The 24191-nt window shown below is 30.6% G+C and overlaps 2 protein-coding genes across 7 annotated transcripts in view; one reads left to right on the forward strand and one right to left on the reverse strand.

The window, feature by feature from the left end:
- Nucleotides 1–24191, forward strand: part of LOC105218490 (optomotor-blind protein) — a 243750-nt gene that overhangs the window by 191726 nt on the left and 27833 nt on the right. The window lies entirely within an intron of this gene.
- LOC128922326 (uncharacterized) overlaps nucleotides 1–24191 on the reverse strand; it is a 323101-nt gene that overhangs the window by 110242 nt on the left and 188668 nt on the right. For 2 of the 3 annotated variants that reach the window (XR_008471557.1, XM_054232397.1), the window contains exon 4: nucleotides 9221–9269. Coding sequence is in view for 2 of the 3 variants with exons in the window: in XM_054232397.1 (XP_054088372.1) it covers nucleotides 9221–9269 (49 nt within the window). In the remaining variant the exon portion in view is untranslated. Of the gene's footprint in view, nucleotides 1–9132; nucleotides 9270–24191 lie in introns of those variants that run through there. The other variant, XM_054232396.1, reaches the window with a different exon arrangement.

Below are 24191 nucleotides of genomic sequence, written 5' to 3' on the forward strand. Positions count from 1 at the left end.
AAAAAATAATAAAAAAGCAACAAAAATGTGAATAAAAAACAACAAAATTGAGAATAACAACAAACAAACATTATATGTGGGCAATAATTTGCGAATCAACGAATGCGGAAAATCGTTCAATCGATTGTTTTAATCGAACAAAAATCAATGAAGATGCCGCCATTGCTGGTGCTGTTGCTGTTGCTGCCGATGCTTTGGCGGCATTTTATTAAAGCGCATTATGGCTTTCTGATGAGTTTTGCCATTGCCACATAAATGTTTGCGTTGTTGTGTTGCTCTTGTTGTTATTGCTGCTGTCGTTATTACTGTGTGAATTAAGTAGATGTGATCGTTGTTGTTGTTCTTGTGTTAGTTGCTTTTATACACTTGTAATTCTCAGCGATTTTATAGCACAAGCAGCAGCCGCTGGAGCAGCAATTTAATCGCTCAACTGGCGTCTGCTGCAACGAGTGATGGGTGCACTGGGAGGAATGATTGTGGAATTTCGGGAAAAAAATAAAATTTTTAAAACAAAATTTGATTGAAAATAAATAAATTAAATTCAAAAAATAAAATTTTTTATTAAAAAAAAATAATAATAATAAATAAATTTAAAATAAAATAAATTCATTAAGTCTTTAAAATTAATAAAATTAAAAAATAATAATAATTCAAGAAAAAAACCAATTTAAAATAAAATTGTTTTTTTTTTTTAATAAATTTATAAATATCTACTCAAGTTTTTTTTTCAAATCATAACAAAATTTCAATTTTTTTAATAGAAGAAATTGATACAACTTTGTGTAAAAAATTACTGAAACAGTTTCGTTTAGAATATTTTAAAAAATTAAATCAGAAAAAAAAATTAAAAAATTAAAAAATTTTAATTTTTAAACTATTTTTAAATACATTTTTTAAAACTTCCGAAAAAATTATGTTAAGAATTTATAAAAAATTTATTAAAAAAATTATGAAAATAAAATAATTATAATTTTTAAGCTATTTTTTAAAAACTTCAGAAAAATTTTGTTTAGATTTTATAAAAAAAAAAATATTAATAAAAAATTTATGAAAATTAAATATTTATAATTTTTAATTTTTTTTTTATTTTAATTTTTTTTAATTAAAAGAATTTTAAAATCATGAAAAAATTCTCCCAGTGCATATAGCTTGTTTATTCTACTGCGAACTGCTTAAATTTATAGCGCATTTTAATTATAATATGGCGCACACAAATTTTCGCACGCATGCGTGCTATCAAAAGCAAACACATACATATTTACAGACTAGCATCTGATCAAAGCCAACATTCAGACCGCGTGCAACAACAGTAGCCAGTAGCATCGTAGATGACCACCACTTCACTTGCCTTGCCATGCATTTGTGCACACTGACCGCACTCTGTCGCGCCCCACCAAAATGAATTAGCCACTTTATTGGCAACTTCGCTTTGGCGGCAAGGATATTAACGCAATTTTATGACCGACATCTGCCCGTAATTTCTCAGCGCGCCGAAGGTAACTGCGAACTGTTACCATATATATGAGAGTGTGTGTGTTTATTGACGCATATGTGTCTGTGTTGTTGGCTAACAGCCTGTGTGGGAAAGGGCTTAAATGGCAGCGAACGCAAAATTTTTAATCGCAATTGCAGAAATTAGGTCATTTCGTAGAACTGCATGAAGTTGCTGAAGCGTGTGTAGTTTTAACTTTTAATGTGTGTGGGATTTTAAATGTGCAAACGGAGTTGATTTCATTTGATCAACCAATTTTAGTTTATATAAATTTGGATAATGACATTAGTTTAATATTCGATATTTATATTCTTTTTTGTTATAACAAATTTAAAAAAAAATTTTATTATTTTTTTTTTTTAATTTTTTTCGAATTTATTATTGAAAAAAATTTATAAAATTGATTGAAATTTAAATAAAATAAACAAAAATTCTGAATTTTTTAAGTTTTTGCATAAATAAATTAATTTGAAAAATAAATCAAAAATTTTAGGAGAAAAAAATCCATATTAAAAAAAAAATCTACAAAAAATTTTAATCGAAAAAAATTAATAATTATTTTTTTTTTTTATTTAAAGAATCTGAATTTTCGAGCTTGATTGGCTAAAAAATTATTATTATTTATTTTAAAAAATTTGTTAATGTTTTTTTTTCAACAAAATTTTTTTCTAATTTTTTTTAAATAGGAAAAAAAATGAATATTCAACCTATTTATAATAATTGTTTTTTTTTAATAATCTGAATTTTTTTGGGCTTGATTGGTTAAAAAAAATTATACTAATTATTTTAAATTTTTTTAAAAATATTTGTTAATGTTTTTTTTTCTACAAAAATTTGTTCTAATTTTCTTTTTAAATCGAAAAAAATGAATAATTCAATCTATTTTTAAAAATTGTTTTTTTTTTTTTTTAATTTAAAGAATTTGCATTTTTGGGCTTGATTGGTAAAAATATTTATTATTATATTTTTACATATTATTTTTATGAAATTTTTTTTAAATATTTTTTAATATTTTTTGTTGTCGAAATTTATTTATTTTTAATTTCAATTAGACTTCCCCTCTAACATTTCCTCTACACACGCACAACGCCATGCATTGACTTTATTGTTGTGCAGCCAACACACACACCAATCAGCGGAAATCCGGCGACAAACAAAAGACTTAAGACACGAACTTGACAGCGCGCTTTTTGGGCAACATGGCGTTTGTGCCGCCCAAAAACCCCAACAAAACACCAAATTGAAAGCACAAAAAACGTGCAGCATTGTACACCAACGCATAAATCAATCAATCAAACAATTTTCGATGGCATAAGCCGCAATAAGGCCGTCAATTAGGCGAAGTAAATTAATAAAGCCGCCACTAATAGCTTGTTTATTTGTGTTTCTAGGCAATTTAAACTTAAAAAGACGGCGCTTAGCGGTGATTAAAATTGAAAATAAAATATAGAAAATTTATGAAAAGCTTTAAAAAATCAATAAAAATGTGCCAGCACTTATAATAAAATTGAGTAACTCTGTTTAAGCGCCACAAATGACGCAATGTTGCAACGCTAATGAGTCACAAAATTGTATTGCTTTTTTCGTTAAAAATCTCGATGCTGTTTTATTACTTTACCCAATCTCAACGACACATTTATCAGCATAAAATGCTTTGCCGCCAGCCGACAGCACGTTCACAACCCGCGCCGCCCTCACAGTCCACGCAGCCCTTTTAGAGCGTAGGTAAGAGTCGCCACTTAAAGCTGATGAGCCATAAAAATGTTGACACATCCGCTCTCATTAGCGCGACAAGCATACAGCAGCGTCAATATATGTAGCAGAAGTACAACAACAACAACAACAATTGAAGACATTAATTTTTCTACCCACAAATGACATTGATAATGTATGAAGGTGGCCTTAGTGGTGTGTAGTAGCTGCCGTGTTGGCAGTTAAAGTGCTACTGTTTCTATAAAAATGTTACATGCAGTTGTCTTGCCTTGCACCAACAGTCGAGCTATCTGCCACAAACGGCGGCAATTGCTCGCGTTAACACTTCGAGCGCCTTGCTTTGTTGCAGCAGCCGCCATTTGTTGTTGTTGCTCTTATGCTTACAGTCTATTTATGTAAATAAGCTACTAGTTGTATGTATATTTGTTGTTGTTAGTCACTTTGTTGCTTTCACTTTGTCTACACACGGCCATTAGCTAGCACACAGTTGAAGCTTTTATTTTTGTTGTTGTTATTTTTGTAGTGCTCCAGTTCGATTTTATTTTTTATTTTTGTTTAGAACTTGGTTCTTTACTTTGTATGTAATTTTCATACGATATTTCGTTATCTTAAGTGATTTTTTATTGTGTCACTAGCAGTCATGTACCATACATGCAGAGTTGTTGTTGTCTTTGTTTTGTTATAAATATATAATTATGTGCCTTATTTTAAAGCTTTCCGGAATCTTTTCTGGATTTTTTCCAAATTTTTTTGGTTGATTAAAAAAAATTTTGGGAAAAAAATAAAAACAAAAAGATTTAAATTTTTGACAATAAAAAAAGGAATTATATTTTCCACTTCTTAAATTGATTTCAAAAACTAAAATTTGTTATATAATACATTTTTTTATTTTTTTTTTAATTTTATATTTTTTTTTTTATTTTTTCATTCCTATAAATTAGTTATTATTTTATTAATTTTATTTTTATAGTTTTTATATTTTATGTTAATAATTAGTTACTTTTAAATTTTTTTTTGAATATAATTAAATTTTTTTTATTTTTATATTTTTTATAATTTTTTTTTTTAATTTGGGAAAAAAGTAAAATAAAAAAATTTAAATTTTAGAAATTTTTTGAAAAAAAAATATATATATATTTTCCACTTTTTAACAGGGATCGTAACTCTTATGACTTTTATCAAAAAATCAAAAAATAAGAGTTATTTTTGATTTTTATATATTTAGATCAAAAATAAAAATTATTTTTGATTTTTATATATTTAGATAAAAAGTAAAAGTTATTTTTGATTTTTATATATTTAGATAAAAAAAAAAGTTAGTTTTTTAGATCAAAAAATAAGAATTATTTTTGATTTTTATATTTTTAAATCAATAATAAAAATCAATTCAAAATTTGTGACATATATATCAGTTAGTTGTTATTTCATGAATTTTATTTTTAAATTTTTTTTTTTAATTTTATTTTAATAGATAATTAGTTACTATTTTGTTTTTATGATTTTTGTTTTTTATTATAAATTTATTTATATAGAGTTTTTTGAATTTTTTTTATTTTTCTTTGGTTAAAATTTGTTAAATTTTTTATTAAATTATACTTTTTTTATATAATTGTTATTGTTTAATAATTGTATTCTTATATTTTTTTTTTTAATTTTTTATTATCTTCTTTTAAATTTTTTATATTATTTATATATTAATTTATTTTTTTAATTTTTTACCTTTTCTACATTCTCTTTATTGATTTTCTTTTAATTATTAATTTTATTAGTTTTGACTTTTTCAACTCCTTTAATTCTCAATTCCCCACACTCAATATTGCCTGCCTTTTTCGCACAGCAACTAAAATTTTCTTGAATTTTTAATTTTTCAAGCTCAGTTATCATTCACAGTCGCCACCACACGCCTACCATATTTGTGTTTTTATTATTTTTTATATTTTTTCCACAATGCCAAATTGGTTGTCTCCAATTTATTTGGTGACACAACATTAAGTGACTGTTAATTAACACCAAAAGCGTTAACGTATGGCGTCAATTGTGTGCCAGCTAGATAAAGTTAATAGCTAGTGATTTGTCGATTGGAGGGAAATGCCAAATCGGAATATTTTAATTAAAAAATTTTAGAAATGAAATAATAAAATAAAATAAAAATAAAATAAAACAAAATAAAATAAAAATAAAATAAAACAAAATAAAATAAAATAGAAAAAAAAATTAAAATAAAAAAATAAATAAAATAAAATATTTTAAACTTTTATAAAAAATGTTTTTCTAATTTTTAGTTAATTATTTAATATTTATTTTTTATAACATTAATTATATTTTCGTATCTTTAAATTAAAAATAATTCTTTAATACCAAATTTCTTAGCATCCTTAACCCTCATTAGCACTAATGCATAAATAAAATAACAGTTAATCGAATCAAAAGTCTGAGCAATCAAAGCAAACATTTAAAATCTTTGAGCCACTCAAAGTGGCACCTACACAGCAGTAACAACTACAAAAACAAAAAAATTTCAAACAACAACTACTAAAGAAAGAAAAATAAATAAAAGTCGCATATAACAACAACAACATAACATGCTAACAGGTTAATTTATTGTCACTTAATGTCAAAGCAGCATTTCAATTCAATTAAAGTGTTAAGTTGTAAGCCATTGGTAGCAATGGCAGCAACAATAAGGTAAGCAGGTAAAATATGTTGAAGAAGGGAATGGGGAGAAGTGCTATTAGAGATTAACGAAGAGGAGGAAGTGAAAATTGAAAATTTGGTAACTAATTGAAAAAATTTGAAAAAAAATTAAATATTGGAAAAATATTAAAATAAAATATATAAAAAATAATAAATAAGAAATAAAAAAACAAAACAGAAACTTAAAAAAAAAAAAATTAAAAAAATTAAAAACTTAGTAGTATTATTTCAATTAGTAACTAATTGAAAAAATTTGAAAAAAAAATTAAATATTGGAAAAATATTAAAATAAAATAAATAAAAAAAATATTAAATAAGAAGTAAAAAACAAAAAAGAAACTTAGAAAAATTATTATTAACAAAACATTATTAAATTTGGGAAAAAAATTATAAAAAATTTATTCTAAAAATTAATTATAACAAAAAAATATGTCTTATTTGTCAAAAAATCTCAAAAATTTTAAATATTCAGAAAACTAATATTAATAAAATAACAAACGAAAAAAGAAATAAAATATTTAATTAATGAATATTTAAAATCAAATGAATACATTTAAATATGTTACATTTTTTTCCAAAATATCTAAAAAATTTGAAACTTCGAAAAAAATAAAAAAAAATATTTAGAAATAAATAAATTAAAATTGAAATTTCAAAATAAAATGAAAATGCAAAATGCAAAAAAGAAAAACTGTAAATTTTTTCAAGATAAAAAAAATTTAATTTAAAAAAAATGAAAATTTTTTTTTTAATTAAAAAAAATTATAACAAATAATTCATAATTAATTAAATAATAATTTAATAAAAATTAAAAAAAAAATTAAAAAAATAACAAAAAATATTTCTATATTCCAAAGTATTAATTTTATTTTCAAAATATCTCAAAAATCAAAAAACTGCAAATATAATTTAAAAATAAAAAGTATTAAATTAGACAACTTTAAAAACCAAAATAATTAAAAAAATTTAAAAAAATTGGAAAAACTTTTTCTGTCGTTGGAAAAAATACGAATCAGAATAATCAAAAAGTTTAACAATTTTATAAAAAATATGAAAAAATTATTTCTTATCTTTAAAAAAAAACAATAAAATTTTCAAAATAAAAAAATGTAATTTAAAAATAATGAAAAATTTTAATTAAAAATATTTTTAATTTAAAAAAATATTAATTAAAAATATTTAAAAAAAAATTTAATTTAAAAAAATATTAATTAAATTTTTTTTTTTTCAATAATTCATAAATAATTTAATAATTATTTAAAAGAAAAAATATAAATTTATATTTTTCAGATTTTCTAACAAAAATGGTTTGTTGTTGTCTTTGTAATATTACCACAACATCTCTCATTTACTCCCCAACATTATACAAGTAATTTTCACAAATCTTAAATACTGAATTTATGGCCGTCGTTGTTGTCAGCGGCGACAGACAGACACATACATTTCTTAATTTATCTGATTTTCACTTTTTCACTCTGCAGAAAGCATATATGCTTGGCGGCATGCAACACGAAGCGACTTGTAACCCCTGCCACTCGCCAACACCCCACATGTTGTTATTCTTATTGTTAACACTTGTGGCATGTTGCAAGTGTGGCACACAACCAACGCCAGCCAGCAAGCCAGTAAGCAGCACATTCAAATTAAATGACAAAAAAAACAACAAATGAATTGCATAAAATATAAATGCGCGCGACTTAAAAGCCGCAGCGCTGCCAGCACACACCGCACCCCATCGGCCTGATCAACAATCTAGCAAAGCTGTTGTTGTTGTTGTTGTACGTATAAATAAATTTGTACTGGCAATAATTTGCCACAAATACCGACACCATGGCTAAGAAGCACTAAAGCAAAACAACAGAAAAACAGCAACAACAAGAACAACACCAAAGCAATGTATACCAATCAACGTGTGCAACACTAACAACAACACAGCTGTGCGTAGTTGCCGTCACACAGTAGCGCTTAACTGTCATTAGCACCGAACGTTTGCCGAAGACATATGCGCGCATTACTTAGCCGGGCTACTGCATTGGGTTGTTGTTGTTGTTTATTTTTTACTTTTGTTGTTGTACAACAACCGCTTAACCTCACACAACCCAGTCAAGTCAAGCTGTACGCAGTGTTCAAGCTACTGCTTCGCATCTCATATGCTGCCGCTTCGTCGCCATCCGCCGATCATGCCAACGCCAGTCATGCCACTAAGTGGCAAATTGTCATTACGTTTGTATTGCCACTGTTTTGGGTAATCAGCCGCAGAGCCCCATCATCACACACAAGCCGGCACTTCGACTGCGGCATTCGTGCGTTTTGATTGCGCTCAGTCTCTGCAGACAGGCTAACACCTTGGCTTAATGTTGTTTTTGTTGTTATTTTTTTTTTTTTGGTGTTTACGAAAGTGTTGCTTTTTGGAGGCTATGAAGTGTGTGGAGAACACATGCAATACACATTAGGGTCGAGGTACGCTTAATTTTTTGATCAAAGTGATTCTTTAAGGGGTTCGAGCTGCTGGGAGAAAGGGGTTTCAGCTCTGTGAAGAGTCTTTTAAAAATAAATAACGGTATGATTTCTTTTAGTTCTCAAAATAATGGTCTCACTGATATCCTACAGTTTGTTGGAGTCCATTCTAAACAACAAAACAAAGAACCGACACAGAAGACTGTCTTCTAGCAAAAAACCACTTGTAAAGTGTTTTAAAGTTAGCTAGAGTCATTTATAAACAAAGAAACCACTCAGAAGACCGTCTTCTAGCAAAATACAACGTCTAAAAATCACAAGACTATCCTTTAAAGGATCCACTAAATCTATTTCAGTCGAAAAAACACCAACTTGTCCTACATTTTCTAAAATTAACGACTTTCGTTGAGTTCAAAGAAGTCTCTTTCATCTTTCTGAAGATAATTTTTGAATCTATTTCTTCACCTGGCAGTCTGTAGCTTCGAAATTCTTTGAAATCGCGATCATCAAGTAAAGTTCTGTTTAAAAATTCTCACTTCACAAGTGCAGGGCAATATCGAATGAATTGAACACGTTTTTAGAGACTATTTAACAGAAGAATAGTTCATAAAAATACCTAAAATAATTACTCAACTAATAATTTAATGTATTAAGCTTAATTTAAAACAAAAATCAACTTTCAGTTGTCAATAGTTTACTCAGAACATTGAATTGAACTTGTGGAACGGTATATATGGTAGAAAATAAGTATTTAAAGAAATATGTTGTTATAAGTTAAGTAGACGTTAAAAATCTTCACAGCAGCGGTAGATAATATAAAAATAGATCTATTGAAAGCAAAATAAAACATACATCAACACTTACCTGTGAACCATTTAGATGGGGTATTGAATTGAACTTGTGGAACGTTTTGCTGAAAATAAGTATTTGAAGAAATGTGTTATTATAAGTGCATTTTACATGAATGAAGTGATGAAATACGACTAAAGAAGTAGGGAATATGTTGAGGGGGCTACAATTAGACACATTTCTGAAGAAAAAAAACCTAACCTTCGAGCAAAAATTTTGGTCGGTGAAATTTACAAAAAAATATATTTATTTCTATTTTTATTGGATTTTATTATATTAGAAAGAAATGTAAAATGCCGCTATATTGCAACCCTACTTGCAACAATCATTAAACAGCAATCACTTAAGCACATCGCATGCCACAAGTCGATTGCTGCCACACGGCAGCGTACACCGTTGGCTTGATGTTATTTCGCACTTTGCAAAACAATAACAAAAACAAAAAAATAAGAATTAAATATTGTACAACAACCAATCGTGTATTTAGCGGCGTCTGCGGCTCGGCGGTGGCAATAAATGCCTGTCACACTGGACAATCGCTTAATGGCTCGCCTTGCTACATGAAAATATACTCAAGTGTTATCGATTAATGTCCACAAGCAGCAGCTACCGAAACGTTGATGATGGTCAGAGAGAGAGACTAACAACAACACCAAGCGGTACGAATTGTCGTACGAATATTGCCGCTTTTGAAGTAATGCCGCTATGCACTGGATTTGGTGCAACTGTGTGCGGCCGCCGTTACAAATACAACAACCTCAGTGTGTGTGTGTGTGCGTTGTAGGTGCTGCCACCTTTGGCCCGACACTCAAGCCTGCTGCCAAGCTGGCTATCTCGCAACTATCTGGCTGACTTAGTGCCTCCATCGCACGGTCTGCTCTTCTTGTATGCGGGCGCTAATGTCGCCGGCACAGCAAACACCTTTATCAGCGCTTACTCACGCTCACTCAGCGGTCGCAAAGGCTGCAAACGGTCGCTGTGGCATTGCGCAGTGGCGCAATCAACTGATTGCCACCGTATGCTGTGAGTGTTTGCAGCCGCTGCCACTTTGGCTATCAGCATTCCGCACAAACTTAGTAAGTGAGTATGCGCTGATAGCGTGCGGCGCGAATGCTTACTAGTCTACTAAGTGTGTGTGTGTGTGTTTCGTGCTTGGCACTGACTTCCTTGGTGGTCATTGCGCTGCTTTGGTTGCCTGCCTCGCATGCATGCAATAATCTTTTTGGTTGTTGATACATATTTATGTAAATTTATAGCCGCATGTGAGTGTGGCGAATTTAATGCCTCACTTAGAAAATAAAGAGCATTTCCTGTCTGGGCTTTTTAATAGGTTTTTTATTTTGTAAAGTGTGGGTTATATATTTTTGTTAGTAGGAAATTGAATAAAAAGATAAAAAAAATTGTTTCTAAATATTTTTGTGCAGAAAAATAATAAAATTTTGAGGAATTAAAAAAAAATTGTTTTTTAACAATTTCAATTTCAATTTCGGAAAAAAATTTATAAATTTTTTAGTAGAAAATATACAATTTTTTACTTGACATTAAAATTTGTATTAAAAAAAATCGGAAAAAAATTTCTGTAAATAAATAATAATAATATAAAATAAAATCATTATTAATTTTCATTAGTAATAAAAAATGTTAAAAGTTATTTTACAAATTATTTATTAATTTGGAAAAATTTACTAAAAACAATATTTAGAAAATAAAAACTGATCGAATTCATTTTTTAATAAGGAAAAAATGTATGTTTTGATTAAAAAACTTTTTTGATTAAAATTTTTTTGATAAAAAAATGAAAAAATTAGGAAAAAAAATATAAAAATTTATAGAAAAAAATATTATTATTAATTTTTAAACAATTTTATTCAATATTAAAAGACTTTCTCAAAAAAAATTATGAAAAAGATATTTATAGAATTTGTTTTTTTTTTTTGAATTTTTAGAAGCAAAAAAATGTTTTTTTTATATTTTTTTTATAAAAATTTTCGAAAATTTTTCTTTATAAATTTGACAAAAGCAATCTCAAAATATTAAATTTATTTTATTTATTTTTCTTTTCTAAATTTTTTGTAAAAAGATGTATGCAAAACATGGTATAAAATATTGATTATAAAAATTTAAAATTTAAAATTAAAAAAAATTCAATTGAACAAAAATTTGATAAATATATAAAAATGTAAAAAAAAATTAAAATTCGTTTTTTTATTTTTTTTTTCTCATTTTAACAGCAAATGCATTGAGTCAATAAATATTAAAAAAACAAAATTCATCAAAAAATTTAATTTTTTTTTTTCAAAAGTAAAAGTTTTTAATACTTTTTTGGAGTTTTTTAAAATTATAACAAAAAAATGAGAGACCCGCCAAAATGTAAAAACTTAAAACAAATAATAAATATTTCTCAAATTTCTTCGAATTTAAAATGAAAAAATGGATGAAAAATTTTCTACAAACTTCCGCCTTCACGCTTCACTTGCATATGCGGCAATTAACTCAAAAACGCAAGCTAAAACAAAACAAGCACAGCAATGCAAATGATACGCTAATAAAGTTCAGCGCCATTGAGCGCGCCTAACACTGTGCGCGCATTCAAGCCCTTTACAATTTTGCAATATGTACATTCACACACATATTTATATATACACCCACACACCTCAAACTCCAACGCTGAGGCTCATTCATGCCATACATCACGCGGAATTGACTCGCGCTTCAAAATGCAGCATATTTTTGCAAATTTTCCGATTTTTCACCGAATAAACGAAGCGCATGCCGCGCATCAATGCGCACTTGGCAATGTGCAAGCATGACTAAAACAACAACAACAGCGCACTCCGTTGAAAGCGCGCACCCACAAACGCCTTCCGCATTTGCCGCCTGATTTGTTTGTTGCTGGTGTAGGTTTTGCAAATGTTACAAATGCAACGATTTGTTGCAACATTTTATGGGCGCACGAAAAACAACAGCAATAACAACAACAACGTTGTGAAGTATCATATAACCAGCAAAACAACAAAAAAAAAAAAACAAAGCGAGCAAAGCTGCCATTTAAGGTGAAGGCGGTAAAGCGATTATTGCTGTTGTTATTATTGTTTTTGTTGTTGCTATACAGTAGTCACCATAACTGTCAGCTAGCCAACCCACCAGTCGAACCAACCAAGTTGAACGAATTAAAATTGATGGCTCATTGGTTGTACGTCCGTCCGTCTGACCGTTGTTGTTGTTCTTGTTGTTGTTGTTGGCAGCTACTAAATTTTGCATGCTGCACATTATTCGTGCATTTTCAGCACAACAAATCTACATTTGATTTGATTTTGTGGATTTTGTGTCGCCCACCATCGACCGGCTCGACCAACCATGCCACCGTTAGTGAGCGGCCGCGCGCACGTTTGTGGCGCCTGCGGCTATTTGAGTGCGCGCGGTATGGCGCGCATGCGCAAATAGGCATTCACTCGCCGCTGCTGCCAACTGCTATGCGGTGCAGCATGCCTCATTAGTGGCGCATATGCAAATCACTACAGTTACAACAACAACAACATGTTGCATGTGGCATGATGTAAAAAAATGTTAGAAATTGCCTGTGGCAGACACAGTAGTTGAACGCTGCCAATAGCCAGTAGCCAGCAGCTGTAGCATCTACTTAAAATACATGCTGGCAGTTAGTAGTTGGCACACGATTTGTTATTGTTGCTGTTGTGCCAAAAGTAAATTTGAAAGGCAAATCTGCGCCAAAGCTAGCCACTTCCACTTAGTTATTGCTGTGCAATAGTTGCAACAAATTTTTGCTTGTTGCAACAAGCACCAGTTAGCGGACTCCGAACGTGCCACAGGCTAAAGCGCAAGGCAAATGCTTGAAATATGCCACAAAATAAATGCGAGCTGTGGGAGTGACTCGTGAAGTGTTGTTGCAACATTTAGAATGCAACGAATTTGAATGAGGAAAATATTTTTTGGACAAATTGTATAAAAAAAATGTAAATGATAAAAAAATACATAAAATTTAAAAATAAAAAATTTAAATTGAAAAATTAAAAATAAAAAAGTAATGATTACTGATAATGGATTACTAAATTAATGTTAACTAAATACCGATTATTAATATAAATAATTGACAATTAATTATTCGTTTTTGATATTTGGTAATTGATTACTGCTTAATTATGATTACAGATTACTTAATAGTGATTACTAGTCTTTGATTAGTGATTACTGATTTTCCTTTTTTATTATTGATAATTGACAAATCATCACTAATTTTTGATAATTGGTAATTGATTGCTGTTTAGATATGATTATTGATTACTGGTAATTGAATAATTATTACTGATTTTTGATTACTTGATATTGACTACTGATCATTGAGTAATCATTACTGATTTTTTAGTTGTAATAATTAATTTATGATTATTGACATTTGGGAAGTGATAATCGACAATTAATTACTACTTTTTGATATTTGGTAATTGATTACCTATTATTGATTACAATAATGATTGCTGCGCGTTTATTTCTTATTTTATATCATTAATTTTTTATTACTGTTTACTGAGTATTGATAATTACTATTGTAATCAAAGATTACTGAGTATGGATAACTTTTAATTGATTACTAATCAATAGAAAATAGTCTAACTAAGTTGATCGAGATCCTAAACCATTTTATATACGAATTTCTCCATCGGTTGATTTCTTCACACTCTGATTTGAGAGTGAAATATCAAATCAAGTCCGTGCTCAAGATCCCCACAGCGTAGATTTGTTGTCATATTTCCCAACAATATCTCTATTTTTCTCCACTTCAGCTAGACACCACTAGCTGTCAACAACAATGGAGCAACCAAAAGCCGCGCGCATTTCAATTATCGCTCGCTTTTCGATTTATTAATTTCTTTCATCAACAATTTTTCTTATAAAGTTTTATTGTCGCTGACAATTTGGTCGCGTAATTGTGACAAATGACCGTTGTGGAAGAGCCATAAATTTCACAAAAGCGCTGCGTACCACGGTGAGCAGATAACGCACCAAACGGCAACAGCAAGTATAACTCACTTTACTAGCGACTCACTTACTCACAATTACTTAAAGAGTAGTAGCCACTAAAGCGGCTGACAAGTTGCCTGACACATGACGACGGCGCACACGCACCGATATGGAGCGCTTCCACGCGGCAGCAGCAGCGCGCTATTTCATTACGATTTATGCCATAACATTCTACTATGAACAAGCACCAGTTAGCGGACTCCGAACGTGCCACAGGCTAAAGCGCAAGGCAAATGCTTGAAATATGCCACAAAATAAATGCGAGCTGTGGGAGTGACTCGTGAAGTGTTGTTGCAACATTTAGAATGCAACGAATTTGAATGAGGAAAATATTTTTTGGACAAATTGTATAAAAAAAATGTAAATGATAAAAAAATACATAAAATTTAAAAATAAAAAATTTAAATTGAAAAATTAAAAATAAAAAAGTAATGATTACTGATAATGGATTACTAAATTAATGTTAACTAAATACCGATTATTAATATAAATAATTGACAATTAATTATTCGTTTTTGATATTTGGTAATTGATTACTGCTTAATTATGATTACAGATTACTTAATAGTGATTACTAGTCTTTGATTAGTGATTACTGATTTTCCTTTTTTATTATTGATAATTGACAAATCATCACTAATTTTTGATAATTGGTAATTGATTGCTGTTTAGATATGATTATTGATTACTGGTAATTGAATAATTATTACTGATTTTTGATTACTTGATATTGACTACTGATCATTGAGTAATCATTACTGATTTTTTAGTTGTAATAATTAATTTATGATTATTGACATTTGGGAAGTGATAATCGACAATTAATTACTACTTTTTGATATTTGGTAATTGATTACCTATTATTGATTACAATAATGATTGCTGCGCGTTTATTTCTTATTTTATATCATTAATTTTTTATTACTGTTTACTGAGTATTGATAATTACTATTGTAATCAAAGATTACTGAGTATGGATAACTTTTAATTGATTACTAATCAATAGAAAATAGTCTAACTAAGTTGATCGAGATCCTAAACCATTTTATATACGAATTTCTCCATCGGTTGATTTCTTCACACTCTGATTTGAGAGTGAAATATCAAATCAAGTCCGTGCTCAAGATCCCCACAGCGTAGATTTGTTGTCATATTTCCCAACAATATCTCTATTTTTCTCCACTTCAGCTAGACACCACTAGCTGTCAACAACAATGGAGCAACCAAAAGCCGCGCGCATTTCAATTATCGCTCGCTTTTCGATTTATTAATTTCTTTCATCAACAATTTTTCTTATAAAGTTTTATTGTCGCTGACAATTTGGTCGCGTAATTGTGACAAATGACCGTTGTGGAAGAGCCATAAATTTCACAAAAGCGCTGCGTACCACGGTGAGCAGATAACGCACCAAACGGCAACAGCAAGTATAACTCACTTTACTAGCGACTCACTTACTCACAATTACTTAAAGAGTAGTAGCCACTAAAGCGGCTGACAAGTTGCCTGACACATGACGACGGCGCACACGCACCGATATGGAGCGCTTCCACGCGGCAGCAGCAGCGCGCTATTTCATTACGATTTATGCCATAACATTCTACTATGATTATTTTTCACAATTTATTAGAAGTGCTTATGGGGAGAGGCATGAGAGTAAGGCGCGACAGGCGCGGCGGCATAATTGTGACACGCGCTTTGCGGTACTTTTATGTAGATATGCGTAGTGTACTTATACGTACTTGTCCGCGCACTTAACTTGGCACAAACTTAGCGCGTTGACACTTTGTTGAACGCCGCCACTTCAGCGCTGCGCTTACATAAATGGCAGTGCGTGTGTGCTCGTAGTTTGCGTTTTGTACGCGCTTTGACAGCGCATGTTCATAGATTCCGTTTTTTATTATTGTAATTATGCTGCGCTTTGCGTTTGCTAATTGATTATTTTCTGCTAATATGGCATGCGAGCAAATGCGCGCTTATTTAATATTTTTAGCGGTGCTTTCGTTTCTGAGAAAAAGAAAGAGGAAAAGTATTCGAAGAATTTGTGAGATAACTTATTTATGCGTACACTTGCGGTACTTGTTTCTTGAATTGCGCTAATGCGCTTAAATATGGCATTTACTTTATGAATCTTAATATATCACATCACATGAACAGTTGATGTCACATCAAATGAGTTTGCAATAAATTACATTTTTAACTGGGAACAATTTCTCTCATTAAATTAAATAGAAATTTAAAATTAACAAAATTACACATCATGTGATGTTATATCATATGATGTCAGATCACATCACATAATGAAAAATGCCGAGCAGAGGAAGTAGTTTTAAATTTAAGCAAAAATAATAAATTTAATAAATACATCAGGTGATTTGTTATTATATGATGTCAGATCACATCACCTCAGTTGTGATCACCTCAACAAATAACAGCAAATCAGCTCAAATAAAATCATAACAGTTGATATTAGTTAACGAACGAATAATTTAATACGAAATTAATACTACATGCCATCAAATCAACTGATCTTAGATCATATGATAACACATCAAGTGTTTAATATCATTACCAACAAGTTAATCACACTTTGTAGTAGAGATGGGAATTAACAATAAGAAATCGTTTGAGAACACATCATATATTACTAGAAATCGAATATATCTCCTCATCACATCATATCATAACCAATCATAGCCAATTACGTCACACGAGATCAGAGCAGTTAAAATCAAAGAGATCACTTCACAGGAAGAAAGATAAGTCAAACCATCATTACTGATCACTGATATCAATTCATATCCAGTTAGATAGTATTGGATCACATCATATCAAATGAGATCATATCTGTTCATATCACATCTTTTGGGACCAGATAAGAAGAGAATACTGTAGGTATTAAGATTGAAGTTATATTTCGCAACGAGAACGCGTTTGAGATGTGAGTCGAGATAGGGATCGACGTTCTATTAGTGCTAAAATTCAATATTTTCAAGCATTGCAAGTGTTAATAAAAATGTAAAGCTTTTTTTGTAGCATCAAAGCTTTCGAAAAGCTTTTTTAAAGTTTTTAAGGAGTATATAAATATTGAAAAATCTGTTTTTAACAACCTTTTAATATTTAAAAAAAAAATAAATATTGAAAAATCTCTTTAATAACAGTAAAGCTTTGGTAAAGCTTTTTTAAAGTTCTCAAGGACACAAAGTATTTAAAAGGCTGTTTTGTAACAATTTTCAATATCTTAATTTTTTTTAAGTACTTAAAAAGCTCTTTAGTGACGATAAAGCTTTCAAAAAAGATTTGTCTCTTTCGAGGAAGCTTTTTTCAAGTTCTTAAGAAATATATAAGTATTTAAAAAGCTGTTTTTAACTACTTTTCAATATTAGAAAAAAATAAATAATCATTGAAAAAGCTCTTTAGTAACAGTAAAGCTTTCGAAAAAGCGTTTTTCATGTTCTCAAGAACATAGAGTATTTAAAAGCTATCTTCAATGACTTTTCAATATTTTAATTATTTTTAAATACTCAAAAAGCTCTTAGGACACAGTAAAGCTCCCAAAAAAGCTTTATTTTCAATTTCTCGCAACAAAAAATGCATAAATTTAGTTATTTTTAGTATCTAAATATATTTTTTGTACAATTGCCTTTCCGCTCGTGCGCTTATCATAGCTACTGACTGCTGACTACCTGATTGCCCGCTACTCTAATACGCCGTTAAGGTTGCACGAGGCCGCAATTAATCTAACGTAGACACTACACATTTCAAGCAAGATTTTAGGAATATACATACGTAGATTGATAGTATGTATGTATGTAATATAGTTTTCGAGCTCCGCGCTTAGCGTCGCCTTCGTTTCGTCCACGAAAACGAGGTGTGAGGTAAATTGCAAAGCACCAGATTTGTGGGAAAATTATACAAATGCCTTCGTTTTTTTATTTCTTTTTTTGTTTTCGAACGAAATCAAAACTATTTTGAATTTTAAATTAGCTAAAAACAAAAGCGACTAATGCGCTCGTAAACATCAGACAGAAGCGAGTTGCTGTGGGACCTATACAGTATAGACTGATAGTAGGTAGCCGCGCGATTGATGCTGTGGAGCTGTCTTATAGATCCTCAAATGTGCCGCTTTGGCAGCAAGTGCCGCGCATAAATTAGTCAAATGTGGCGCGACAAAGGTGGTCTACAAACGAAAAAAAAAAATACATGAAAGCTACAAAAAGGCGAACTCCGCATAATGGAAATAGTCGATAATTATAATAAAAGTGTAATAAAAAACGGAACGGAAAACAATTTTAATAAAGAAGATGTTAATAAAGTAATGTAGCGGTGGCGGTATAGTGACCATAATGAAGTGTTATGCATACAAAAAACATAAAAAAATAATATAAAAAAACATTGGTGTTTAGTGTTTAGCAGGCATAATTTGGGTTTAAAATATTTTTATAGATAAGAAAAAACGATAAAATTTTCGAGAAACATAAAAAAATTGTGAAAGGTTTATATATGGTTGTAGTACAAAATTGATGAAAATAAATATATTTATTGCGTCGGTTAGTTGATTTGCGGCGTAAAATGTATGAATATGTTCATATAAAAACATTTTATACTGGAAATTTTAGAAAGAAATCGTGAAATTGTAGCTTTACAATTCAGAGACACATTTTATATATGCCAATAATAAGCAAAAAATATGTAGTAATAATTTCATACAATGTATTTTTTCTGAGCCTCAAAACAATATTGTATTCCATTCCAATCGAAAAAAAATATATCAAACGACTTTGCTCTCTTCAAAAGCAAGTTTTCAGAGTCTTAAAATATTTTATATTCCCCAAAGCGGGTTTTCCTACTTCAAATAGTAATTTTTCCTTTCATAAATAAACTAGCCTCACTTTGTCTTATATAAATATACTTAATCTAGCATCACTTCGTTCATCAAAAGCTAGTTTTCGGAATCTTAAAATATTTTATATGCCCCAAAAGGAATTTTTCTCCGCCAAATATTAATAAATTTCTTTATCTTACCTTTATTTAGGATTATTATATCTTTGTCTTACATAAATATACTTAATCTAACCTCACCTTTCTCATCAAAAACTAGTTTTCTGCGCCTAAAATTATTTTATACCACCAAAAAAAGGTTTTTTTCTCATCCAATTATTAATATTTCTCTTTCTTAATACTCTAACCTAACATCAATTTGTCTCTTATTATTAAAACATTACCCTTTTTCTTGATAAATAACTTAACCCCACTTTGTCTTACATAACCCAACTTATTCTAACCTCGCTCTTAAATATATAAATTTACTATAACCTCACTTTTTACTTAACTTCTAACTAACCTACTATATTTAAACAAAATAAGCCTAACCTCACTTCATTCGTCTCAAATTAATCTAACCTTACTTTGTTTAATGCAGCTAAAATCAAACTAACCTCACTTTATTTGATTTAAATTACCAATAACCCAATTTTCTTAACCGAAATTACCCTAACCTCACTTTATTTAAAGAAAATTAACCTTATTTCACTTATTAAGGTCTCAATAAACATAACCAAACTGATTCTAACATCACTTTATTTGGTTTCAACTACCAATAATCTCACTTTTTAACATAAATTTTCATAACCTCCCTTTATTTAAAGAAAATTAACTTTACTTCACTTTGCAACACTTAAAATAACCTAACCACACTTTGTCTAAAATAACCAAATTGAATCGAACCTCAATTTATTGGATTTAACTGATCATAACCTCACTTTTCAACAAAAAGCTTTCAACCATCAATCTGTTTAACAAAAGTAAGCCTAATCTTACATTTATATCGTAAAATAAACTAATCTGACTCAACCAAATTCAATTCAACCTCATTTTAACTGACTGAGTTCATTATAACCTCAATTTTTAATCGAAGTTTCCATAACCTCACTTTACTTAAAGAAAACTAGTCTTTTTTCACTTTTTAAGTCTTCAATTAACCTAAACTCACTTTATTTAACATAACCTAAGTGGCTCCAACCTCACTTTATATGACTTCAGGTCATCATAACCTCAATTTTTAAACGAAATTTCCAAAACCTAACCTTATTTAAAGAAAATAACATTAATTCACGTTTTAATGCTTAAATAAACCTAATCTTACTTTATTTTTCACACCTAAGTGGTTCCAACCTCACTTTATATGACTTCAGTTAATCATAACCTCACTCTTTTTAACCAAAATTTATCGAATATTAATATATTTCAGTCAAGTGAAGCTATCCTCACTCTTATGTCGAAATAAAACCTAACTTAACTCAACCAAATTGAATCTAACCTCATTCTATTTGACTTCAGTGAATCAGGACCTCACTTTTTAACTAACTAACCTCACTTTATAAGAATTATATTAACAAAAGAAAACTGTAATTGGTTTTTTACAACTATAATGAACCTAATCACACATTATTTGCCTTAATCCAACCTAACCTTACGTTTTCGAATCAAATTCTTTCAGAACTAACATATTCTAACCTCACTTTTTTCAATAACTGTTCTTTTACTTTCAATCTTGACTAAGCTGTATAATTTTTTACCAAATATAACCTAAGCTAAAGCAATTCCACCAAATATAACCTAACCTAACTGAATCCAACTCAACATAACCTCACTTAAGTTCGCTTAATCTAACCATTTTTGAATTAAATACCTTCCTAGTTGGCAATTTGAATCATTTAAAGCTGCCTTGTTTCTACAATGAAGTAGTTAACTCATTGAATACTTGAAATTCTCTTAATCTCTGAGAACTTCTAATTCTTTCTTACCATTTACATGAATGACGAGCTTGTATTGTCTAATTTTGGTACTAAATAAACTACTAACTTGGAGACTAGATTAGTTGAAGCCACCAGCTGTTAAGAGCATAGCCGTTACAGCTACTTGGTAAGCCGCCGGCTGTTAGAGTTTAGCTTCCCAGCTGTTTAGTAAGCCACCGGATGTTTAGAGTTGTATTGTTGCAAATAAGTCACTTTCAAGTTGCAAGTAAATCTCAACTTATTTGGTACGTCAATGCATTACGGTGGTGCCAATGGAAGTTGCACGATTTTCCTAGTCGTACATTTCGATTGCCCAAGCGATTTGAATGCACTCAAACTCTTGCTTTCGGTGCAACAGATGGTTAAGTCCATTCTAGAGTTGCAAATGAGTTCCAAGTAACTGAACAGCAATTATATTGAGCTAGGCTATAAAGGAAGCCTATTGCATGGACTCAGTTGGCTTTGTATTACAACTGTTGCAAATTCCAGAATACTTTGAAGGAACGAAGATAAATTTAGACATGTATTAGGGAGCTTATAAGCTAAAGAAGAGCTTATAAGCCAAAGAAGAGCTGTAAGCCTAATTTAAACCAGCTGAGCTCCCCTTGGGGATCACAATTCCATTGCATTAACGGCGAAGCGCACCCATGCAACATAAATCCTGTTGCTGCCACAATTTCGCTATGTTTAATTGCATGTGGCACGTACGCTGGCAAGCATGCCGCACCATCAATGTCTTAATTAAATATGTTGTAAATCTTATTTTACAGCATTTATTGATTTGCAACAACAAATTCGCGCGGTTTAATGCTTTGTGCCAAATTGCTGTTGGCTCTAGCCAAATATGCCACAGAACATGCAACAAGCATTTGATGCATTCAAAGCATGCGTGTTACATGGTTGTGCAACATATGTTTGCTGTTGCTGTTGCGGCATTTGCGAGCGATGTGCTGATGGATTTGCTGGTGTTGTTGTTATCTACTTTTATTTTTGTAATTGTGGTTGTTCTGATTGTTGTTGTTGTTGTTGTTGCTACTGTTGCCTGCTGCTCGTTGACATACTCACACGTAGACGCGTAATTGTCATACTTGTAACACAGCAATATTGACGACGATTTGCGAGTGTCATTGTTGTTGTTGTTTTTAGTTGCAGCTACTGCGTTTTCTGTTTTTGTTGTATTAAGCTTAACCCAAATCCATTGCATTGCCCCCAAGGTGCGCAACACGCATGTTTGTTGTTGTTGTTGTTATTGTTGTGCGCTTAAGTTGTTGTACAACATGTTGTCATTACAATAAATTACCACGCTGTGTCAGCAGCAGCAACAACAGCAGCAGTCACAAAGCAATCACAGAGACACTAAAAGCCACACTTGCCACAACACGTTGCACCTTCGTCGCACATAACAGTTACATGCGGTGAGTTGGGCTGCTGTGGCTGTTTATTGCCACTTTGGCGTTATGTTGCACTCGGCCTGACCAAAAATGGTCAAAGTTGCAAGCAATTTAATGTAGTTGTTGTTGTTGCACAAAAGTTTTTCAGCTTAAAAAATTTCTCCGTTGCACATCATAGACTTGTCGCGCCCAGCACTTGGCTGTTTCAACTTCATTTGGGAACGCGCAACACACATTTGCCACAATGCAACATGCATTGCTGTTGCAACATTGCAGTTTGTGTGAGTGCTTGTTTCTGTTACTTTTTTTCGTCATCTTCAAACGTCATTTGTGTTTTAATTTTTCCATTTTTATACAGTTTCGTTTTGTTCGGAGCCTTCTGTGCAACGTGCAACAACACAATTACGGCTGCAACGTGTTGATTACTTCATGTTCAATTGCCGCATTTAATGCGCAAAAGCGCGCAACCTTTAGCTGCCGTTTGTGGCGCATCTACAAATCGATCACATCACCGTGTTGCAGCTTTGTTGTTGTTGTTGCACACATTCTGCCTTACTCTGTTTGTGGCGCGCAATCGGCGCCTTTTTCAGCAGCCTCTTTGTGCTGCATGCCGTCAGCGCGGCTGTTGTGAGTTATAGCATTACTTGCGCTTAGCGGTTTTATTTGTTGCACATTCCAGCGATTTAATTGAACTATCCGTTGCAAATTGTTGCAAGTCAAGTCGCATTGCGGCGACAATGTTTATTTATGTTTGTGACAGTGGTACAGTGGTTTGGACTTCGTATATAATTAATTAAAAATAAAAATAAATATTTTTAGAGGAACCCTTAATCGACTAGTCCCAAAGTAACTGGTACAGAACTAGTTAAAATTTATTTTAAAAAATTTTAAAAATAAAAAGGTACTTTAATAGGTTTTCATTAAAAAATAAACAGAAAATGAACTACTCCAAAAGTAACTAGTTGGTAACTAGTTACACATTTTTGTTAAATTAATGGAAAAATACTAAAAGATAACAATTCTTCTCAAAATACCAATAGAAAATTATCAAATCAAAAAGTACATTTAAAAATTTGAACTGGATCAAAAGTAACTAGTTATGGACTAGAGTAAATTCCTTAGTATCCACCAATTGAATGAAATTTTTTCTCTTTCAAGTATGTAACTCGAAAACAGTTGCTTATACTGCATGATTAGTATTAATTCCACCACTTAAGCTACAACAGCAACACCACTGTGCTGCAACATTGTCGTCTTGACCATTAACTTCAACAATTCTCAACTTCTTGGAATTGATGTTGGCACTTTTGGTTTGTATAATAAATATGTATGTGCCAAATATGTACATATGTGCGTCAGTGTTGCTCTGCCGCTGGGGAATACATAGGTGATCCATACTGCGCACGATAAGCGCATACGCAATGCATTGTGGCTCCAAGTTTTTTTTCGCGAGCGCCTCTAATCAATGATTTAGTAAGATAATCTAGCGCTTACAATTTTCTATGCTACCATATGGCTTACAAGTAATATAAGGTAGCTGCTGTGCATATCAAAAGCTTGTAAATTTCAAAGAAATGTTGCAAGACTTTCTTTTATGGTATCTTTTCAGTGTAAAAAAGGCAACAGTAAGCAGTACACATGTTAAATTCGCTTGCACACTAATTAATTACGCTTATAAAGTTGTTAATTATTGTTTGAAAAGTATTTCGAAAAAAAGTTCGAACTAGTAACAAAGTAGTTATTTTTGGACCAGTTAGTTTT

This window comes from Zeugodacus cucurbitae, chromosome 5, assembly GCF_028554725.1.
Source record: "Zeugodacus cucurbitae isolate PBARC_wt_2022May chromosome 5, idZeuCucr1.2, whole genome shotgun sequence".
Taxonomy (NCBI): Eukaryota; Metazoa; Arthropoda; class Insecta; order Diptera; family Tephritidae; genus Zeugodacus; species Zeugodacus cucurbitae.